Raw genomic sequence first — 20487 nt, forward strand, 5'->3', positions numbered from 1 at the left:
AACCAATCAGAGTGGCGTTGGGCTGGGATGAGAATGGGCTGAGAGCGATGGTGTGTAGTGGGGATCGGAGGACAGGAGAAGTCAATAGGTAAGTTCTCACTCCTTCAAAAGCTTGGCAAAATGCTTGTTTACGTGCCAAATGCAACTTCAAGAACATATTCCTTGACCGGGTGTTAGAAATTACAAAATCTACCCCCCCCCCCTAAATGCAAGTGATTCATCCATAAATATTTTATCTTAAAAATCTAAATGTTAACTGGAGACAAAAAGCTATATCTGAAAACCTTAGTCTTTGAATGTCGTATCTGTTTAGGGGGCTTTGGAAATGTCCTTGTTTTGGAGAAAGTCCGTGAATGCAAACTTACTAGTTTTGTTAAAGTTTGTATTGTTTGTTTACATGAGTCTCAGATCTAACGTTGTACTTAAACAGTCGCCGCGAAACATCGATCGTCCCCAGCATACGTTTCAGACATTTCCTCTCCTGTACCCATCAACTTCACCAAGATCATACTTAAAACTCAGCTTTCCATAATTTCGAGTTGCTTGTCCAAAGTCTAGCTAAGCACTTTGTCTGGACTTGGTCAATAGACATCACGTCAGAACGAACATAAAGAAATTCGAGAATGTTGTATTCGTACTGTTGGGTCGCTTCCCATAATGGCACCAGAACACACGATGTCACCAGTCTAGCCCATTAACCAATGCCACAACACTTAATTAATTGTTGATGTATAAAGCAAAATTTGTGACAAAACCTGGCCATGGACGTTCCGGAATTCAATCCCTAAGAAATATGGTCTACCTTAAACTAAAAGTTGCAAGCACTCCTTAGACGATCATAGTCCTAGTTGTAATTGTGACGATGGTTCTCAAAACAAATTATTGTAACTGCAATTGTTCACTTGACTTCGCCCGAAGCTCTGAAGTCCACAGAATGAATACACAACTTTAACCAGATGTTCACAGGGTTATGTGAATGGAGAAAAAATGGTTTACCTACCATCCCTCAGTCAGGACTTTATATAATAATATATGTACTCCGCCACATCTTTGCACTGATACAAACTTCATACCCACTTCCGCTGGAAGCTCATACTGCCATCCAGTCAAGCACGACGGTCACATCATCCAGTCTGCACCACACTCGGAGTATGTCAGATATGGGATGTTGGCGAATGGGGAATTGCGATAGCTGTTACTAATGCCACACTTGGGTGAGTACTTGTGGACTGCCAAGTGAGAGAAAACTTCTCTAGATTTCCGTCTCCTTTGCTGCTTACTGTGCAGTTGCTGGTAAGTTCTGTGTCTGTCCTCTAGTTGTAATAATAATAATAATTATTATTATTGTGTAGTCGTCTACCTTAAATCTGGTCATGCACTCCACTGAATACTTTGGTACAATACAAGTATATTGAACCAATACAGGGAAGTAATTCAGCATGCCAGTGGTTTGCTCTTTTATATTTTGTATGTTAATGTGATTGTCAACTGTGTATGGATTGTATGCCAGAGTTATCATCGTGTTATTGGTAAGTATCCCATGCTGGCTATTGGCTTACCCTTTGAAATCCTATAATGCTCAGATGTAGCTTGTGCAGTGGACTACTACGGAAAGAGGGTATCATGCTTGTTAGAAGAATGCCAACCTCTCAAGCTCCACACACTACATGTTCAGGAGTGTTTCTTTTGAGTGCCACCACATAAATGGTGTACCGTGCCCACAATGCTGCATCTGTAATTAGAGATGTTCTCCACAGCAAAACCAGCAATTCTGGCAAAATCATGAGCCCCCTCTGCCAACTGAACTCCAGTAACAGTGAATGAAATGTAGTTTCTGTGAATCCTGTCTTCCCTTTCGCAAGAGAACAGCAAACAAAATGTTGCAAACACTACTCTCCTATTGACATTTGCAATGATGCAAAGCACCAAACTGTTGTGTAATCACAGAAATCATTAATAACTGAAATAAATGTAGCAACAACCAATCAGCAACTAGTTAATAATCCCTTCCAAAAATCCTAGTTGGTATCCTTTCTGCTGTGTTCATCTCTCAGAAGCTGGGAGGGTGCTATTCGATACACTGAAAGTACGATAACAGCAATGGCATAAATTCAGCCTGGCATTTGCTACTTTGTTGACTGAATGTAAGCAAATGCTTTTGTTAAAATGCGATCTATTGTGATTTGTCCACGTAAATGTGCTGAGTGCCATGTAACCATTTTGAAATACAAGAGCTTCTATTAAATGGAAGTTTAAAAAAAACTTTTTGTGCCTTTGCAGGTTTAACATAATCTAAAAATACTAAAATGGGTTATGTGTTTGCATATAAATGCTCCTGTTTCATAACAGAAAGATTAGTTAATTGGACTGTAAAAAAAATTAGGATAACAGAAATGGGGGAAAAAAGCATAAAGGAAAAATGTTTAATATTCTTGCAAAGAAACTTAATGAAATTAAAGTTAAAACCAGAAAGCACTGGCAATATTGTTCTTTTTCACCCTCCCTTTTTGTGGTAGGGATCTTTGCACAGCATTATATAAGACATTGTCTGGAAAGAGAAGAGCATCAGATCCGACTTTCCATTGGAATTCTTTATCAGTGGAATGTGATTCTTGGAATTTGTGGTAGGGATCTTTGGACAGGATTGTTGTCTTTGGAGCACAGGAAGTGTGAATGGAAATTCCATGAATCATGGAACTGAAGTGAGGACCAAGGTATGGGGATGGTTAGTGCCATGTGGAGGTGAACATGGGCAGTCAAGATGGGGATAGAGTGTTCGGGTTGTAGCTTAGTTCAGGGTGAAAAAGAACACTGGTCATGAACTGTCTTGGACTTAGAAGCTGGGATGCATTTGGGTTAGGGTGAATGGATGATGTGGGTGGGATATGAATATGCCTATCTTACCTAGGAAAATAACTGCAGATGCTGGTGCAAATTGAAGGTATCGCAAAATGCTGGAGTAACTCAGCGGGTCAGGCAACATCTCAGGATAGAAGGAATGGGTGATGTTTCGGGTCGAGACCCTTCTTCAGACTGATATCTGGGGAGGTGGCGGGACAAAGATAGGATGTAGTTGGAGACAGGAAGACAGTGGGAGAACTGGGAAAGGGGGAGGGGGAAGAGAGGGACAGAGGAACTATCTGAAGTTAGAAATCAATGTTCATACCACTGGGGTTTAAGCTGCCCAAGCGAAATGTGAGATGCTGTTCCTCCAAATTGCAGTGGGCCTCACTATGACAATGGAGGAAACCCATGACAGGAAGGTCAGACTGGGAGTGGGTGCTGACGTGCTGAGCCACCGGGCGATCAGGTTGGTTAAGGTCTGAAGTTAGAGAAAACTAACGGTGGCTCAGCATTTCAACTCCCCCTCCCACTCCCAGTCTGACCTTTCCTGGGCCTCCCCCTGTGCCATAGTGAACAGCATCTCTTATTTCGCTTGGGCAGCTTACACCCCAGTGGTATGAACATTGATTTCTCTAACCAGATAGTTCCTGTGTCCCTCTCTTTCCCCTCCCCCTTTCCAATTCTCCCACTGTCTTCCTGCCTCCAACTACATCCTATCTTTGTCCCGCCCCCTCCCCTGACATCAGTCTGAAGAAGGGTCTCGACCCGAAATGTCACCCATTCTTTCTCTCCTGCGATGCTGCCTGACCCGCTGAGTTACTCCAGCATTTTGTGATACTGCCTATATTACCTTGTGAGACAGAAAACCTGTCTCCAACCTATCTGGGAATCCAGCTCAAATCCATTTCTTAATTCAGGTGAGATGCTACCAATAACCTAAGTGGCACAGCTACCACATCATATTTTGTATTCTGCTCACCATAGATTGTTGGAGATAGTCATCTTGCATGCAATTTAATTTTCTTTCTCCATGGTCTTTCTGGGTTTTTTTTAACTTGATGTAGGTTTTATCCTACCTTGCCTACTGATGTCATCTGTGCCAATTGCCATGGCTGCTGAGGGAGAGCCCACAACACTTGCAAAACTTCTACACCTGATTTTCCTGTCCACATTCTGGGGGATGCAGATATGGGTGACATTTATATCCGGTAGGTGTTTTTCCTCTTTGCTGCACTGATTCCTTTCAAGAATTGTGACTCGTTTCAGGCAGACCCCCAGCAATGGACAAAGTTTTGGTGGAATTTGGTGGACATGTAGCCAATAGTACTGTGGAAGACATTCACAAGAGGGACTCCAGTAGTTTAAGAAAGCAGCTTGTCCTTCTCAAGGACGTTTTAAAAATTCATTTCAGAATCAGGGCTTTACTGACCAGACCACAATTTATTGCCCATGGCAAACTATCCATGATGATCCTTCGATTAGTTGCTTTAAAAAAAAAATACTGCAATCATTCTGCTGAAGGTATTTCCACGGTGCTTTTGGGTAAGGATTTCCAGGATTTAGACCAATGACAAAAGAACGGCTACATAAGTGAACATTGTGAGTAACTAGAGGGACTGTGTGAGGATGTTGGTGTTCTCGCTCGTTGGCTGCCTTATCCTGCTTGGTGGAGAGTGCTGTCAAAATTGCCAAAGTTAATAATTGCAATATATTTTGTCGCCAGTAGATTGCAACCACTGTATTCCAATCAATGTTTAGGGTTAATAGGGTGACAATAATAGGGTGGTATTAGGGTATTGCTTTGTTTTGGATGGTTCTGAGGTTATGAAGTGCTACACTAAGTGCTGGTTCCTGGTTGATTTCATTAACTTTACTACTAACTTCTACCCTGCTCTCAAATTCCCTTGTACTCTCTCTGACACATCTGCAGCCTTTCTTGATCTCTCTATTTCCATCACAGGGAACAAATTATCGATGAGCATCTACTACAAATCCACCGACATCCACAGTTAACATAGAAACCTAGAAAATAGGTGCAGGAGTAGGCCATTCAGCCCCTCAAGATAGCACCGCCATTCAATACGATTATGGCTGATCATTCAAAATCAGTACCCCTTGACTCTGCTAGCCCTAAGAGCTAGCCCTAAGAGCTAGTTATGTAGACCACACCTCCTCCCACCTTGCCTCTTGCAAAGACGCTATCCACTACCCTCAATTTCTTTATCTCCACCACGTCTGCTCCCAAGATTTTCCACTCTAGTACATGTCAGGTGTCCTTTTTTTTAGTCATAGTCCATCCCCCCCCTCCCCCTCCTGCTGTCACGTGGGTGAGGCGTGTCCCTCACCCACGTCACCTCAGTGTTCTGTAGTTCTGCCCTCACTCCTCCTCCCCCACAAATGCATCAAGGATAAGTTCACCTGGTCTTCACCTTTCACCGCACCAGCTTCTGCATCCATCACATCATTACCTACCATCTCCAACATGATCCCACCACGTCACATCTTCCCATCCACACCCCTTTCCACCTTCCACACAGACCACTCCCTCCACAACCCCTTGGTTCACTCATTCATTTCCACCCGAACCACCCCCTCTTCAGGTATTTATCCCTGCAATCCCCATACTGACCTTTCTGTCCTGGGCCTCCTCCATTGCTAGAGTGAAGCCACACAGCCTGGAGAGGCGACACCTCACATTCCACTTTGGTAACCTACAACCCAATGGTATGAACATTAAATTCTCCAGCTCACCACCCCTGTCCCGTGCCCCTCCTGATTTGCATCCATTTCTCCTCTCCTCCCACCATCTCCCCCCTCAACCACTATTTCTACCTCTTTCTTCATAATTTGCACCACCTCTTCAATCCTGTTCCTACACCTTTTTTTTCTTTTCATCTCTGGCATTTGTCTAACCATCTGCCTATAAAACATCACCCACTCCCCTTGCAATACCTATCACTTGCCAGGCTTTGTCCCGCGCCCTTCTCTTCCAGCTTTCCTCTCCCCCACTACATCAGTCTGAAGGGTCCCGTCACGAAACACCACCTATCCATGTTCTCCAGAGATGCTTCTTGATTATTATTGGTGTCAGAGGTATGGGGAGAAAGCAGGAGAATGGGGTTGAGGGGAAAGATAGATCAACTGTGATTGAATGGCGGTGTAGATTTGATGGGCCGAATGGGCTAATTCTGCTCCTATCACATAAACTTATGCTGCCTGGTACATGATGTTTTTAATATAAGCATTGGAAGGTTATTCATGGGTAGATTGCATTTATCTTTTTCACTATCGCACTTACAATTAGAATAGCATAAGACTGATGTCTTTTGTTCATTTTTCTGACTAGTTGGTGATGGTGGGGTGGGGAGGTGTGGTGATAGTGGGGGGGGGGGGGGGGGGGTGTAGGGTCTCCCCTTGCTATGAGAAGCTACTGTCCATTTTGTAATATTCTCCTCAGGGTCAATATCATTGTTCCTTTTTGCAGGTTTTATCATGGGCAACAATCTCACCAGACACACGTTTGGCTTCATCCAGAGCAAACTCTTTCCATCCTACCTTCACCTTGGGTGTGCCTGCGCGTTCTTTAATTTAATCATCTTTGCGATTCATCATCCCAGTGAGCAGTTAAACGAAGAGGAAACATTTCAGGTACCATGCACAGAACTAATCAACTGCAGAAGTGATTTGGAATGAACAGGTGCAAAGATGGGTAGCATTGGAAATGATGCCCATAGAAAGCATCTTTTCAATTGTGGAGATGGGGCTTGCTCATTCCATTTTTTTCCAATGTGAGTTTGAATCATGCATAAGGTCTGTATGTAACTTCATGTTCTGCAACTTTGAACCAAATGTGGGGGGGTGCAGCTCTTTTATTTTTTGCCTTTGTGGAGAGTCCTGAGATGATCTCCATTATTGTGGTTGAAATGCACTCTGGTATCTGATTTTATTTCAAAGACATTGAGCTGGGAAGTTCAAGTTCACATTCTATTATATTTCTTGACTGGACACCAGCACTTTTATTTACTGGCAATTTCTGGAATGCCCTCTTCTGCCCGTTATTTGAGAGGGCGAGGGAAGGGTATGCAAGTCTGTCATTCTATCCAAAGCATATTTAACACTGTCCTTAAAAAAATATAGTGGAGGGCTTTGTTATTGTGTAGACTGCAGTAATCATCTTGAAGAATGTAAATTGTTAAGTTATGTCTGCTCACTTGCACAGATGCTTGTTATAGCATCTTTATCTATGCATAACGAGCTATGCAGATATGCGTTATATTCTTGGTCTATTTTGAAGAGGATTTAATATCCTAAGTAGTAGTTGTTAGGGGGCATGGTTTGTCAAATATGCAATATTATCCATCTGTGATATGTCTGTGCTCTTTGTAACCCACAGTAGATATTACCCTTCATTAAATTGACAGCAATGTAGGAATCGACTTTAGTCAGAGGTACTAATTCATACTATTTATACCAATTTCTTACAGATTGTAATTTTGTTCATCTGTGTGACTTTTGCTGCGCTCAACGCTCGATGGTTTGGGAAGATAACCTCTGAAATCATGGCTGACATGCATCTGATTGAAAAGAGTTGTGGGCTTGGTCAGGATATCGGAATGTCAACCAACAGAGCGGCCTACAACCAGCTGAAAGAGAGCAACCCCAAATACAAGGCGTTTTCTAAACAACTTGCACTCTATCACAATGCCTCCTCTTCATGTAATCTCTGTTGTCTTATTTGTAATGGGATAAGTTTGTACTACATGGCAGCCAATTTATCCAGATTATAAAGATGGTTAGAATAAAATACCCAAAGGAATGGTGTCACATATGGAGAAGTTTTATTTTTAATCCAGAACTTGAAATGTAAATCACTGTCTTGGTGACTGGTGGGCAGCAAACCAAACGGATCTCTCCACCATTACTGTTTTAAGTAACAACTGCAGTATGTAAATAAATAAGTAAATCCAAAAATCTTTGAACTCAGAATATTTTATTGCATCAGGCCAGCTGGGATCATTGAGATGGTTCTTCTGGCCAGCTCAGTCTTTGGTCCTTGCCTGGGTAATGTGTAATGGTGGGTGTGCATGTGGTCTTTCATTCCCTTCCTCACAATTTAATGGCGGTAAGCAAACAGTGATAAATCCATCTGGGCTACGGCAGTGTGGACAAGTTTGTCATATGCACAGTTGCCTTGAAAATCCCATCACTGCACCATTACAATAAAGTATTGTAATCTTTCAGTGTATGCTGATGACTGAGATCTACAACTTCTGAACTGTTTTAATGTGAAGTACAGTATCAACCTGAATTGTTAACATGTGTAGGAAGCAACTGCAGATGCTGGTTTATACCGAAGATAGATACAAAACTCTGGAGTAACTCAGTGGGTCTCTGGAGAAAAGAATCAGTATCATCAGTATCCTTCTCCTGATTGGTTAACATGGTGATTTTCTCTCTAGCTAATGTTTGACCTCATGCCGATTTCCAGCATCTGCAGTATGTTACTTTTGTAATAGAATAATGGTAATTTTCAAGATCAATTGGAAAAAATACAATTCATGCCCCTTGGCAGCACTGGAGAAGAAGAAATGTATTTCTCTTCCCCACTCCCAATCCAAAAAGAAGGCAGTATGTGTGTTTTCCCACACCATGGGAAGAGAAGGGAGAGGGGATGGTAGACAAAATAAATATCTCTCATAGGCTGAGGCCACAGTAGATACGATGATGAACGGTAGAGATTGCCTGGTTCAGGGACAGCGAGTGAAAATACAAACAAATTAGTAAAAATCTAAAATGCAGGGCTGGGCGTCACACCCACGTCCTGTGTTAATGCAACAAAAAAACGGAGCCATGTCATAGATGGATGACCTGCAGCAGGAGTGGTCTCTTCTGGTACAGACAGGACACATTGCCTAAAGTCATAGAATTTGAAATTCATTCCATTTCGCATGATTATACCCAGATGGAAGAGGTACTGCTCCTCAAATATGTATTAGGCATTGTGTCAATACATTTCCAACTTTCTCAGTCATACGGTACGGAAACAGGCCCTTCGTCCCAATCCATCCTTGCTGATTAAGATGCCTCATCTAAGCTAGTCCTATATGCCTGCATTTGGCACATATCCCTCCTATACATGTACCTGCCCAAGTTTCTTTTACCCTTTTGGGTTCATGTTTCAGCTACAGCCAGTAGCTTGCAGATTTAATGCCCATTTTCTTTCTCTGCAACTGAACCATTTAATTTCTCAACAACTGTGCATACATCAGAATTGCTTTGGTAACTTCACTCAGAAATCCCCTTTGTTCTGTTTGTCCCTCTCCATCCTCTAACTTAAAACTAAGTTGGTTTCTCACTTTTGCTGTTGTGATTTCAAAGAGGAATTCTCTCTCGCCTCAAATGCTGGCCGGCCTCAGTAGCTCCAGCACTCTTACTTCAAATTTCCAGCATCTGCACAACTTTGATTTTCAGGTGATTGTTGAGAGAAATGTCCCTGTTGCTCATCATAGAGATTCAACTGGATATTAAAAGGCTCAAAACCACTAACTAAAATGATGAAACCAGCATTTGCTGCATTTTAAGAATGACAAAAGATGGCATTGGAGTTGCAGTCAGATCCTTTCCCCAACACACTCTCCTGCCCTCTCACCCACAACAAAAAAAAGTCCTTATTTTTGTTCAGTTTCCAGAAGTCAGTTACTGGTATAGATTGGATTCAAATACAAATATAGACGTTTTAATTTTCTTGAAGATTTTTGCCTGATAGGAATTCTTCACAGAACGATGAACCTCTGACCAGAATTATGATTCTTGGATTGCCAGCCTTCACAACGTATCTAGAGACAATGATTCAGAGAAGTTTGGAACAGAAGAATCAACATTTAAAGCACAAAGTCGTAGCAGATATTTGCACCTGTTGTATTTTGAGGGCTAAGGATGGCATTGGTAAATATAGTACAATCCAGCTCAGGTTTGACTGCAAGGTATGCCCGACTCAGACATTTTGTGTGCTACCAACTCTTTAGCTTGAATAATCCCTACAGTTCAGAATGGTGTTCATGAAATTTTAGACCAAAATTCAAAGCAGCCCAAAGTCCAATGCCTAAAGACTGCTTTTAATAACTAATGCCTAATAGATTAAAACGACAAGTCTGATAGGCCACACCACTGCCTAGCTCTTTCCTAAATTTGTGACGCTAATTTTTATAGAATAGTCGCTCCCTGACTTGCGCAAGCGTTACGTCCCGTGGACCCGTGCTTAAGTCGGATGTTACGCAAGTCGGAGACAGAAAGGCTACTGTGCACGGGTTCATTTTACGATTCGACACAGAGACCATGTGGGTGCATCCACAAAAACAGCTGACTGGCTTGCGGAAACGGCCGCATGCGAGGGCAGTAGTGCACTGCGACTGAGACTACCGGCACGAGCAACTTGGAAATAAAGAATTGCTTATGCAAATGTGAGTTAACATAAATTGCTTATTACGCAAATTGGGGAGTTCCTATATTCCTATATTGCTTTAAAGGTGGAACAATAGACAATAGACAATAGACAATAGGTGCAGGAGTAGGCCATTCAGCCCTTCGAGCCAGCACCGCCATTCAATGCGATCATGGCTGATCACTCTCAATCAGTACCCCGTTCCTGCCTTCTCCCCATACCCCATACCCCATACCCCCTCACTCCGCTATCCTTAAGAGCTCTATCCAGCTCTCTCTTGAAAGCATCCAACGAACTGGCCTCCACTGCCTCCACAAAATATTAACAGCAAAAGATGCAGCATGAATTGAAGGCAGGTACGTGGCTAGAAGGTACATTCCACTCACCTGGGGTGACTCAGCACCTGCCGCAGGGAACACACTGGGTCCACCAGGAAAAGATCCCCCATCTGCTCATCTTCAAAGTACAGCTGTGGCCACAAATATTCCAAGTACCACATTAATCAAGTAGCTTCAGTTATATTTTAATATTACCAAAGACATTTAAGATAATTTGCCCATTCCTTGGTTATTACAACAGTGAATTAGTTTACAGATGTTGCAACAGATAAAGCATTCCTTCCTGCATCTTACGATGGTTAACAAGGCTACCAACAAGCACTTGTATACCCAATTGTCTTGCTGTTCAATAACTTATGGCACTTGTTAAACTGATTTCTGTGTAAAAGGATCATTACTATTGGATTCTGATATACAAAGACTATTGTGTGTGAAAATATTCAGCATGTAGTTAGCTATGCAAATAAACATGTACAACAGGTTTTGTTCTTATTCTCCATCAAACTTACTCCTGTAGTAAAACCAACAGTAAATTAAAACCACACAAGAATAAAAACTAAAAGGAAAGGTTACAAATGCATGTTATGAGGCTGTATTCACAGATATATGAATGAATGAATTTTACCTCTTCAACCTCTATCATTTATATTTCCTATTCTAGACTGCCTTTTTTAAGCACTCATTGATTTCAAACAGATATTATGACAATACAGGTCTGGAACTGATTTTCCAGCAACTGGTTGTCCAGCATCTCCTTTAATCCGGTCAAAATTGCGAGAGCATACTTCCCCCTGAATTTTCAGGTCCCCCAAAAATGTGGCACCTAGACAAAATGAGACGGCTAATCTCGACCTCATCGGGAATTCCGTCTGATCGGCGGATCAAAATTGCCCCCGTGCAGCCGGGTGTCTGGAATTCCAGCCCAGCTGATGCTGGCAGATCCATTCCCATAGCCGAGGCTAACTTTGCGAGCCAATACCTCAGCTGCCTAGCAGACCGTTCCGGTACCGTTAGTCTCCTCTCGGAGGCCGTGACCTCTGCTATCCGGCAAAACAGATCATCTAGAAAAGCTCTGGTACCAAAGATGGCAGAAAGGCGGTGGGAGTCCTGTACTGGGAACTCTGTAGGGGACCAGAATGTACTTAAAGTTGTTTATGAAGTGGATTGCAGTTCAACTAAAATAAAAGGGTCTCCTTCCTAAATTCAGCAATTATATTTAAAGATATATAGATTAAAAGCTATCCAAACAAGAAAATTAAAAGTCCAAATTAGCTTTTTTTATATGGTCACATTCTACTTAGATCGTTTTTTACTCTCTTATCTGGACAACATAATTTAAATCATACCTTCAAATTGTCTGGCTTATATTTTTTTTCTGTATCCCATGGGGGTAATTGCTCACCAAACATTACTGATAAATGATCAATAAACCTGAAATGGAAACAACCAATGTTAGTTTTGCATAAAACATAAAAATTCACCCTCCAACATTTCATAAAAATACATTTAGAAGTCCACATAGAAGGCGCTCAATGGCACGATCAGTCAGTGCACACCAAGTCCGTGCTGATCAGCGATCCCTGCACACTAGCACTATCCTGTGCACACTAGGGACAATTTGCAATTTTACCAAGCCAATTAGCCTACAAATCTGTACGTCTTTGGAGTGTGGGAGGAAACCAGAGCACCTGGAGTAAAGCCACACAGGTCACTGGGAGAATGTACAAACTCGATACAGAAGCACCTGTAGTCAGGATCAAAACCAGATCTCTGGCACTGCGCCATCGTGCCGCCTGTGTAGGAAGCAACTGCAGATGTTGGGTTATACCGAAGATAGACACAAAATGTGAGAGTAACAGCGGGTCTCTGGAGAAAGGAATAGGTGACGTTTTGGGTCGGAACCCTTCTTCTGAATTGTTGACATGGTGCTTTCCTCTCTCGCTATTGTTTTCTGTATCCCATGGGGGTTTTTCATCATTTTCTGTAATTCCAGCATCTGCAGTTTGTTACTTTTGTAATAAAATAATGGTAATTTTCTATTTATTCTAGGTCAGCAGAAAAAATACAAAGATTTAATTCCCCTTGGCAGTGCGATGGAAGAAGAAGAAATGTATTTCTCTTCCCCACCCCCATCCCAAAGAGGCCAGTGAGTGTTTTTTCGCCACTCCAAGGGAAGAGAAGGGGGAGGGGATGGTAGACAAAATAAATCTCTCTCATCGGCTGAGGCCACAGGAGATATGATGATGAATAACAGAGATTGCCTGGTTCAAGGACAGAGAGTGAGAATACAAGGAAATTTGTTTAAAAATCTAAAATGCAGGCCTGGGAGTCATGCCCATATCCTGTGTTAATGGGAGCAAAAAAACAGAGCCATGTCACAGATGCATGACTTGCAGCAGGAGTGGTCTGTTCTGGTACAGACGGAACACTTTGCCTAAAGTTATAGAATTTGAAATTAATTCCACATAGCAAGAATATACCCAGATGGAAGAACAGATACTGCTCCTCAAATAAGCATTGGGCATAGTGTAAATGCATTTCCAGCATTCTCAGGTTCATACGGTATGGAAACAGACTCTTCGGCCCAATCCATCCATGCCGACCATGATGCCCACATAAAATAATCCCATTTGCTCGCATTTGGCCCATATCCCTTTAAATCTTTCCTATCCATGTACGTGTCTTTAAAGTACTTTTACAGTACCTGCCTCAACTACTTACTCTGGCAGCTCATTCCACGTACCCACCACTCTCTGAGTGAAAAGGTTGCTCTGAGGTACGTATTAAATCTTGCTGCTCTCACCTTAAACCTGTCCTCTGATTCTTAATCCCACTACTCGGAGTAAAAGACTGTGCATTCACCCTATCTATTCACCTCATGATTTTATACACCTCTGTAAGATCGCCCTCAGCCTTCTGCACTTTAAGGAATAAAGTCCGAGTCTCCCCAACTTCTCCCAACTCAGGCTCTCAAGTCCTGGCAACATCCTTGTAAATCGTCTCTGCTTCTTTAGCTTAATAATATCCTTCCTATAGCAGGGTGACCAAAACTGAATACAGTACTCCAAATGTAGCCTCACGAACATCTCGTACAACTATAACATAATGTCCTGACTTCTATACTTAGTACCCTGACTGTTGAATGCCAATGTATCAAAAGCCACCTTTACCACCCTATCTACCTGTGACGCTACTTTCAAGGAACTATGTACCTGCAGTCCTAGATCCCTCTGTTCTACGGCACTCCCCAGGGCCCTACCATTCACGGTGAAAGTCCTGCTCTGGTTTGACTTCCCAAAATGTAACCACTCGTATTCACTACAACACCCAGTAATTCCTTGACCGTAACACAGACTGTCTTCAAGACATCTTCATTAACAGTCAGTTCCCATTGTTTCAAATACATTTGTTGCAAAGCAGTCTCATATTAATTCACAGCATAAAATACGAATAAAGATAGCAAGATACCAGTAGTTGTAGGTTATCAATAACATCCGAGGATATACTACCTCCAATGAAGCAAAACACCCTAATTTGTGTAATACAGATGTTAGTAAAGATTTTTTAAAATAAATAATGCAAGGAATATTAGGGCAGATATCTAAAGGTTTGAACAATGGTAGATTTTAAGTAGAATCTTACAAAAAGGTGGGTGGTGAAGCAGATGCTTTTGGAAAAACATTCTTGAGCTTAAAGACATGCCAGATGAAGGGACATTACTGTTGGAGCAAATAAAACCAGATTTCAGCAGGAGACAAAATTTATCAAAATGCCAATGATCTTACAGCATTAGTGGTCTGGAGAAATTCTGACAACGGGGAGTAGTTAGCTACAGGAGCATCTGAAAGTGATTTTTTAAATTCTGGAGATGCTATTTAACTGGGACCTACGGAGCCTCAGCAAACATACAGGTGGTTGATGGGTGTAAGCTCAAGAACAGCAGAATCTCTATACCACAAGGACTAACGCTCTCAATAAGGAGAAAAGTGAATTTCAAGTTGTTGCTCATTTGTCAGGGAGCATTTTTTTTTAAATCAACAGCAATAAAGTATAAGCCAACAGGAATATTTGACTCTACTGAATCATTTTTTCCCTCTCAATCGTACTTAGACAAGAGATAATTTTGTGATGTCCTATCATCAAAAAGACAATGGCATAATTTTATTAAAAAATAAAAATTAATCTTATGCTTAATACTTACTGGGTATCTTCGTGAAAGGCTGAGATGAAGTCCATTTGTTCATACTCAGGATATAGGAACAATACAGGCCAATGCAAGCTGCCATTTTCATCCAGGTGTACTACATGACTATTCTCAGCATTGACTCCATTAAACAGTGTCCTAACGATGCTGTTGTCCTTTCCATCATTTTCATCATCGGAGGTTTGACTGTGCAGCTCTGGAGGCTCAAATAATTTGATCTTTCTTTCCTATAGGACATAAAGAAGGCAACTAAAGCACAAAAAAAAAAGAAAATGCATGATCATGTCACTATCTCCACGTATAAACATTAAAGAGGCCAAGGTATTAACTAGACTATACCAAGAACTTGGGACTGGGAAGCACTCGACAATCCCCTTTGAAGAGGCAGAGTATTCTTTTAATTGTGGGATAGATGATTCCACAATATCCAACTCCAGATTTTTTTTAAAATTAAGAGTAAGTTCTTTCTTTAATCAGTCACCACACACCATTGCCAATTCAAAAGATCGGAAATCTGAATTGTGTGAAACTTGCATTTAATTTCAAACATGCCTTTCTTCCTACCCCTCCGCCCACCACCCTCTCCCATCTCTTCCCACGTTCCCTACCTGGATGGCTTTCAGTAATGCCTCTGCTTGCATCCATTCCTTCTTATCACTCAACTTTGCCTTCCTTAAGTTACGCTCTTCAACCCTCTATCAAAAGGAATATAGAGTAAATCAACACCAGAAGCCATAAACAGTCAGAAAATCATCTGTCCACTGGGTTTACCGTCAATTCAAAATAGCGGCTTAAAGTCATCTGGTCTCGGCCCTGCTGTGGAGATTTTTGAATATTGAGTGTTTGAGAGTCTGCGTACATTTCCACAGGCATTCTTACATTATAAAGATATGTCAGAACGTTACCAGTTTCATCAGCAAACACTCCATATCGGCAAGCTCTTTGCTGCCCTGGAGAACCACACTGACCGTCTCTGGTAACCATGGAGTGGCGTATGATACAGTGTCTACATCTCCTGCATTCAGAGCCACTCAATAACAGTCTCTCTTACAATCATTTTATAACACACAATAACCATACGTAGAGACAAAATGCTGGAGTATTGGACCTTTCTGTTCTGGGCCTCCTCCATTGTCAGAGTGAAGCCCAGCGAAAATTGGAGGAACAGCACCTCATATTTTGTTTGGGTAACTTACACCCCAGTAGTATGAAAATTGACTTCTCTAACTTCAAATCGCCCTTGCTTTCCCTCCCTCTCCATCCCCTCCCCCTTCCCAGTTCTCCAACCAGCCTTACTGTCTCCGACTACATTCTATCTCTGTTCCACTCCGCTGACATCAGTCTCAAGAGGGTTTCGACCCGAAACGTCACCCATTCCTTCTCTCCAGAGATGCTGCCTGTTCCGCTGAGTTACTCCAGCATTTTGTGTCTACCTTCGATTTAAACCAGCATCTGCAGTTCTTTCCTACAAAGAATCATACCTTCTGCTTATGAGCTTTGGCTCTCAGTTCAAGGAGTTGTTTTTCTTTTGGTTCAATCTGGAGGCCCTCATCACACCATGACATTGCACTGCTGTAATCCTTCAGTTCAATGTGGCACAGGACACCTGTCAACATTACAAGCAAAATTTAAGATGCCAGAGCAAATACCAATGAAGAAACCATTATGCAAAAAAAATCGTCAGTTAAGAAATCAGTGAAACATTTAGAAATCAAAGCAAGTTCCTGAATTATTGTTCCTTTTGTAATTATCAATGTGCAACCATCAGCAATTGACCAGAATAAATGGGTCTGGAACTAGTAGTGATTCTTAGAATTGTTCTATTGAAACAATGAACAACAAAATGATTGGGAATGGGTGGAACTGAATCAGCAAGCACAGCTCTGATTGATTTTGTGTCGCACTGGTTTATCTAAATATTAATGACTAAAGCCTCAACACACTTTTTGGCTATAACTTTCTGCAGAAACAAATAGAAAGGGTGTGATTAGACTAGAGAGGGAGCAGGAAAGATTGTTGCCTGGTTTGGAGGGTTTGAGTTACAGGGAGAGATTGGATAGGCTGGGTTTGTTTCTCCTGGAGTGAAGCCAGCTGGGTGATGACGTTTCAAGAGGTTTATAGAATGATGAAGGGCAGAGATAGGCTGGATAGTCACAGAGTAGGGAATTCCAAAACCAGAGGGCTTAGATTTAAGAGAGGGGAAAGATTTAAAGGGAATCTCAGAGACAAATTCTTCCACAGAGGGTGGTGGGTCTATGGAATACATTGACAGAGCTGGTAGCAAAGACAGATACACTTGCAATGTTTAAATTTCATTTGGACAGACACACGAATAGGAAAGATTTGGCAGGATGCGGCCCAAACATCGGCAAATAAAATTAGCTTAGATCAGCATCTTGGTTAGGTTAGATAAGTTAGGCCGAAGGACATGTTTCTATGCTGTATAACTCAATGAACTTATGAATCAAAATCAAACTGTGGAACAAAACAACACAAGTAATTACTAATGAGTATTTAAGGACAATACCAATCACGAGTTATATTGTGCTGTTGTGGAATTTGTGTTCCTTCTTCTGGATCTCCGCTTATGGAGTTCCCAATGCCTTTTCTGTTTCTCTGGAATAAAAAAACCCTGGGAATATGCTCCCAATTACTCCTTATAGAATTCATAAAGACTAAAGGGAAGGAAGGAAAAGAACACAAAAGCTGTTTTTGAGGAGACAGTGCTTTTGCAGCTCCTACCTCTGATTATTGCTTTCAGATGATTTGGTTTCAATTTTCGAGCTGCAATCACATCATTTAATGCTGATCGATTATTACCTAGACAGAATATCAAATCCAATAGTTAGCACACTAATTTTACTTTTGTATTCTTCACATTTTCTATCCTTAACAATTACCTGCCATTACCTTGGTGCAATATCACACGCCAGAGCGGCATGGTGGTGCAGCGGTAGAGTTGCTGCCTTACAGCGCTTGCTGCGCCAGCGACTCGAATTCGATCCCAACCACGGGTACTGTCTGTACAGAGTTTGTACGTTCTCCCCGTGATCGCGTGTGTTTTCTCCGAGATCTTCGGTTTCCTCCCACACTCCAAAGACGTACAGGTTTGTAGGTTAATTGGCTACAAAAAATGTCCCTACAGTGTGTAGATAGTGTTATCGCTGGTCGGATCGCTGCTCGGTGCGGACTCAGTGGGCCGAAGGGCCTGTTTCCACGTTGTATCTCTAAACTAAACTAAAAATGCCTTATGGAAGAAAACATTACATAATGGCTATCTTTTTTTCCCCCTCAGCTGTGCCTGCTAATTTATGACCCATTACAGTTTTGAGAGCTTTTGGTATGGTAGCACTTAAATATACTGCCTCACCTCAGCATACAATCAACTGCTTTGCAGAACCAATTCCACTAAACACAATATATATTTGTTATTTTCCAAGTAAGATTGGCTTTATGAAAGGATGGGGGAACAGACATAGTCTGTATGGGCTGGTTGTGTTGCAATTATTTTCTGATTTCCATTGCTTTAATAATGAAAGCTGAAAAACAGTAATTAATTTTAAATTGCAAACTCCTGTTGACAAAGGAATACAATTCAGCTCTTACTCTGATCCAAATTCAGTTCTAAATCTTACTCCTGATTTTCTGAACAAATCATAAACTCCAGTCCCACCCCATCCACCGACTTGTTAAATAGCAGAAAGTTATACCTAAGTAAAATTGTGCCGCAGCTCTGTTTGTATACAGTATGACGGTCAGCTCTGTGTCGGTGCATTTCCTCTTCAGACCCTCTGTGTAAGAGACGACTGCCATTTTATAATTCTTTTCCTTAAAATATTGGTTTCCTTCATTCTTGTATGTTTTTGCAAGCTCTGTAAAATGTAAGTTAGAAACACATTACAATCTGTAAAGATATAAAAACTCGCAATCAGGCTAATTAAGTGAAGGTTTAGGTTTATTTTTTCACCTACACCAGATGAAAGAGTGCAGTTTAAATCATTTTACCAGCTTTGTATATAACACAAAACAACCCGCCATTGATAGATAACTTTTTTGCAACATAACATTTTCTCTGAGGAAGGAATCTACAATGCTGAAGTTTGAAATTTAGAGTAAGTATTGCTTTAATTATTTTGCTTGTACCTTCTGGAGGTAGATCCTCATCGTACAACATGGACTGGATGCAGGCCAGTTCTGGGTGCTCCACTGGATCAAGGTCTTCTGGTGCCTTTTTCATGAAGATTGGAATTTTGTCAAACTCCTTGACAGGAAAAACAAATAGGCACATTGTTAACTTTAAACAACCCCTTTCTGCCTTTAGTTTCACCCTTCTGATCTCTCTAGCTCCTGGTCGCTACTGTGTGAAAGATACATCTTCTGGATGCGCTGGGACGCATCCTCAGTGATGTGACCTGGGGTCATCGGGTGTTTCGGGTCTCACAACATCAGACACCCTCGCCCAGGCGACCCAGCCGGGGTTGATCAGGCCCCGACTTGCATCCCAGCAGCAACCGCCCACGGATTAGCCCTCTTAATCCAAAGCCACCTAGTGGCTTTCTCTGCGGCTTCGCTTGAGGATTGAATGGCCCTCTTCTTTGCCAGCCCCGTAATGCCCAATTGGTTGAGGACTTCGCAGAGTGAGCGCCCTGCAAAGCCTCTACAGCCCACCTCTGTGGGCTCTCCTTTGGCTGTGGCTTGAATGATGTTGGTCACGTCTTTGTCAAACTGCAGCCATTCATTCTGGTTGCTGGCTGGGGGCCACTTAATCCGTTGCTGTGGGGTTGGGAGACTCTGGTGCATGGAGGGACTGGGCTCTGTGGGGTGACACTCAACATGTTGAGATGAAAGGGGTAAATAGCTCTCTGTAATTGATCACAATTTGCAAATAATCTACAAATTTACTTCTATTCACAAGCCAAGAGGAAAACCTTTTTAAACTAAAAGTTCCATATTTTATCGGAATTGACATAATGGTGGGTACTTTAACAAACATGAAGGAAACTGCCTTATTTTTTGTTAAAGGATACTGTATTTAACATTCTCTGGCAGAAAGTGGGGTGTTTGGTTTGCTCAATATTCCAATGTTTGCCTCTCATCAATTTGTGGATGTCAAGTAATGCTTCCTTTCAGTGACTGATGCACTAGGACACCCAGATCTCGTTGTACATCCCCTTTTCCTAACTTGACACCATTCAGATAATAATCTGCCTTCCTATTCTTTTTGATAAATATTTTTATTAAACATAAGTACATATTAATAAAATATACTTATCACATACATTCGTAATATTATTAATATTAACAATTATGTCTTACATATTTCTATACTTTTTTTCTTTTTTTCCAGAGAGGGAAAGATAAAGAAAAATAAAATAAAAATAAGAGATCCAAATTGGAGAAATGAATGGAGTATTAAAAAAGTTATCTATCATTGGAGATATATCCATGATTTATTATACATAATTCTTCCTCCATTCCATTGTTCAGGCCACGGTCAGGTCCTCGCACCAAGCCATTTTGACCCTTTAAATATGCAATAAATGGAGACCATATTCCTCTGAAAAGATTCAACCTGTCCATTAGTACAAGTCTCAATCTTTCCAGATGAAGTGTCTCCGACATTCCTGTAATCCACATTTTAATTGTGGGGGATGTAGGAC

General features: G+C 41.5%; 2 protein-coding genes across 5 annotated transcripts in view; one reads left to right on the plus strand and one right to left on the minus strand.

Moving 5' to 3' along the window:
- LOC144598338 (transmembrane protein 205) lies at positions 1-7809 on the plus strand. Of its 4 annotated transcripts, none has more exons than XM_078408380.1 (4): positions 1-88; positions 3909-4052; positions 6329-6492; positions 7329-7809. In XM_078408380.1, the coding sequence occupies exons 2-4, from the start codon at positions 3932-3934 to the stop codon at positions 7629-7631; spliced, it is 588 nt and encodes a 195-aa protein (XP_078264506.1). In that variant the 5' UTR covers positions 1-88; positions 3909-3931; the 3' UTR covers positions 7632-7809. The 4 variants fall into 4 exon arrangements, with proteins under 4 accessions (XP_078264506.1, XP_078264505.1, XP_078264508.1 ...); XM_078408379.1 differs by lacking the exon at positions 1-88 and adding an exon at positions 662-1214; XM_078408382.1 differs by lacking the exon at positions 1-88 and adding an exon at positions 665-1293.
- The window catches only part of ttc4 (tetratricopeptide repeat domain 4), a 21845-nt gene continuing 9036 nt past the window's right edge, over positions 7679-20487 (minus strand). The window contains exons 2-10 of the mRNA XM_078408378.1: positions 18971-19088; positions 18538-18699; positions 17570-17647; positions 16309-16433; positions 15436-15522; positions 14825-15054; positions 11970-12054; positions 10672-10754; positions 7679-9680 (exon numbers count right to left, since the gene is read on the minus strand). Coding sequence (XP_078264504.1) covers positions 9581-9680; positions 10672-10754; positions 11970-12054; positions 14825-15054; positions 15436-15522; positions 16309-16433; positions 17570-17647; positions 18538-18699; positions 18971-19088 — 1068 coding nt within the window. The 3' untranslated portion in view covers positions 7679-9580. The remainder of the gene's footprint in view (positions 9681-10671; positions 10755-11969; positions 12055-14824; positions 15055-15435; positions 15523-16308; positions 16434-17569; positions 17648-18537; positions 18700-18970; positions 19089-20487) is intronic.

This window comes from Rhinoraja longicauda, chromosome 11, assembly GCF_053455715.1.
Source record: "Rhinoraja longicauda isolate Sanriku21f chromosome 11, sRhiLon1.1, whole genome shotgun sequence".
In the NCBI taxonomy this organism is placed as follows: Eukaryota; Metazoa; Chordata; class Chondrichthyes; order Rajiformes; family Arhynchobatidae; genus Rhinoraja; species Rhinoraja longicauda.

Bases quoted from the DNA above. Each gene is read 5' to 3' on its own strand.
- LOC144598338 (XM_078408379.1), top strand. The intron at 4,053-6,328 runs GTAGGTGTTTTT...TCCTTTTTGCAG, and splicing joins ATGGGTGACATTTATATCCG to GTTTTATCATGGGCAACAAT. The intron at 6,493-7,328 runs GTACCATGCACA...AATTTCTTACAG, and splicing joins ACGAAGAGGAAACATTTCAG to ATTGTAATTTTGTTCATCTG.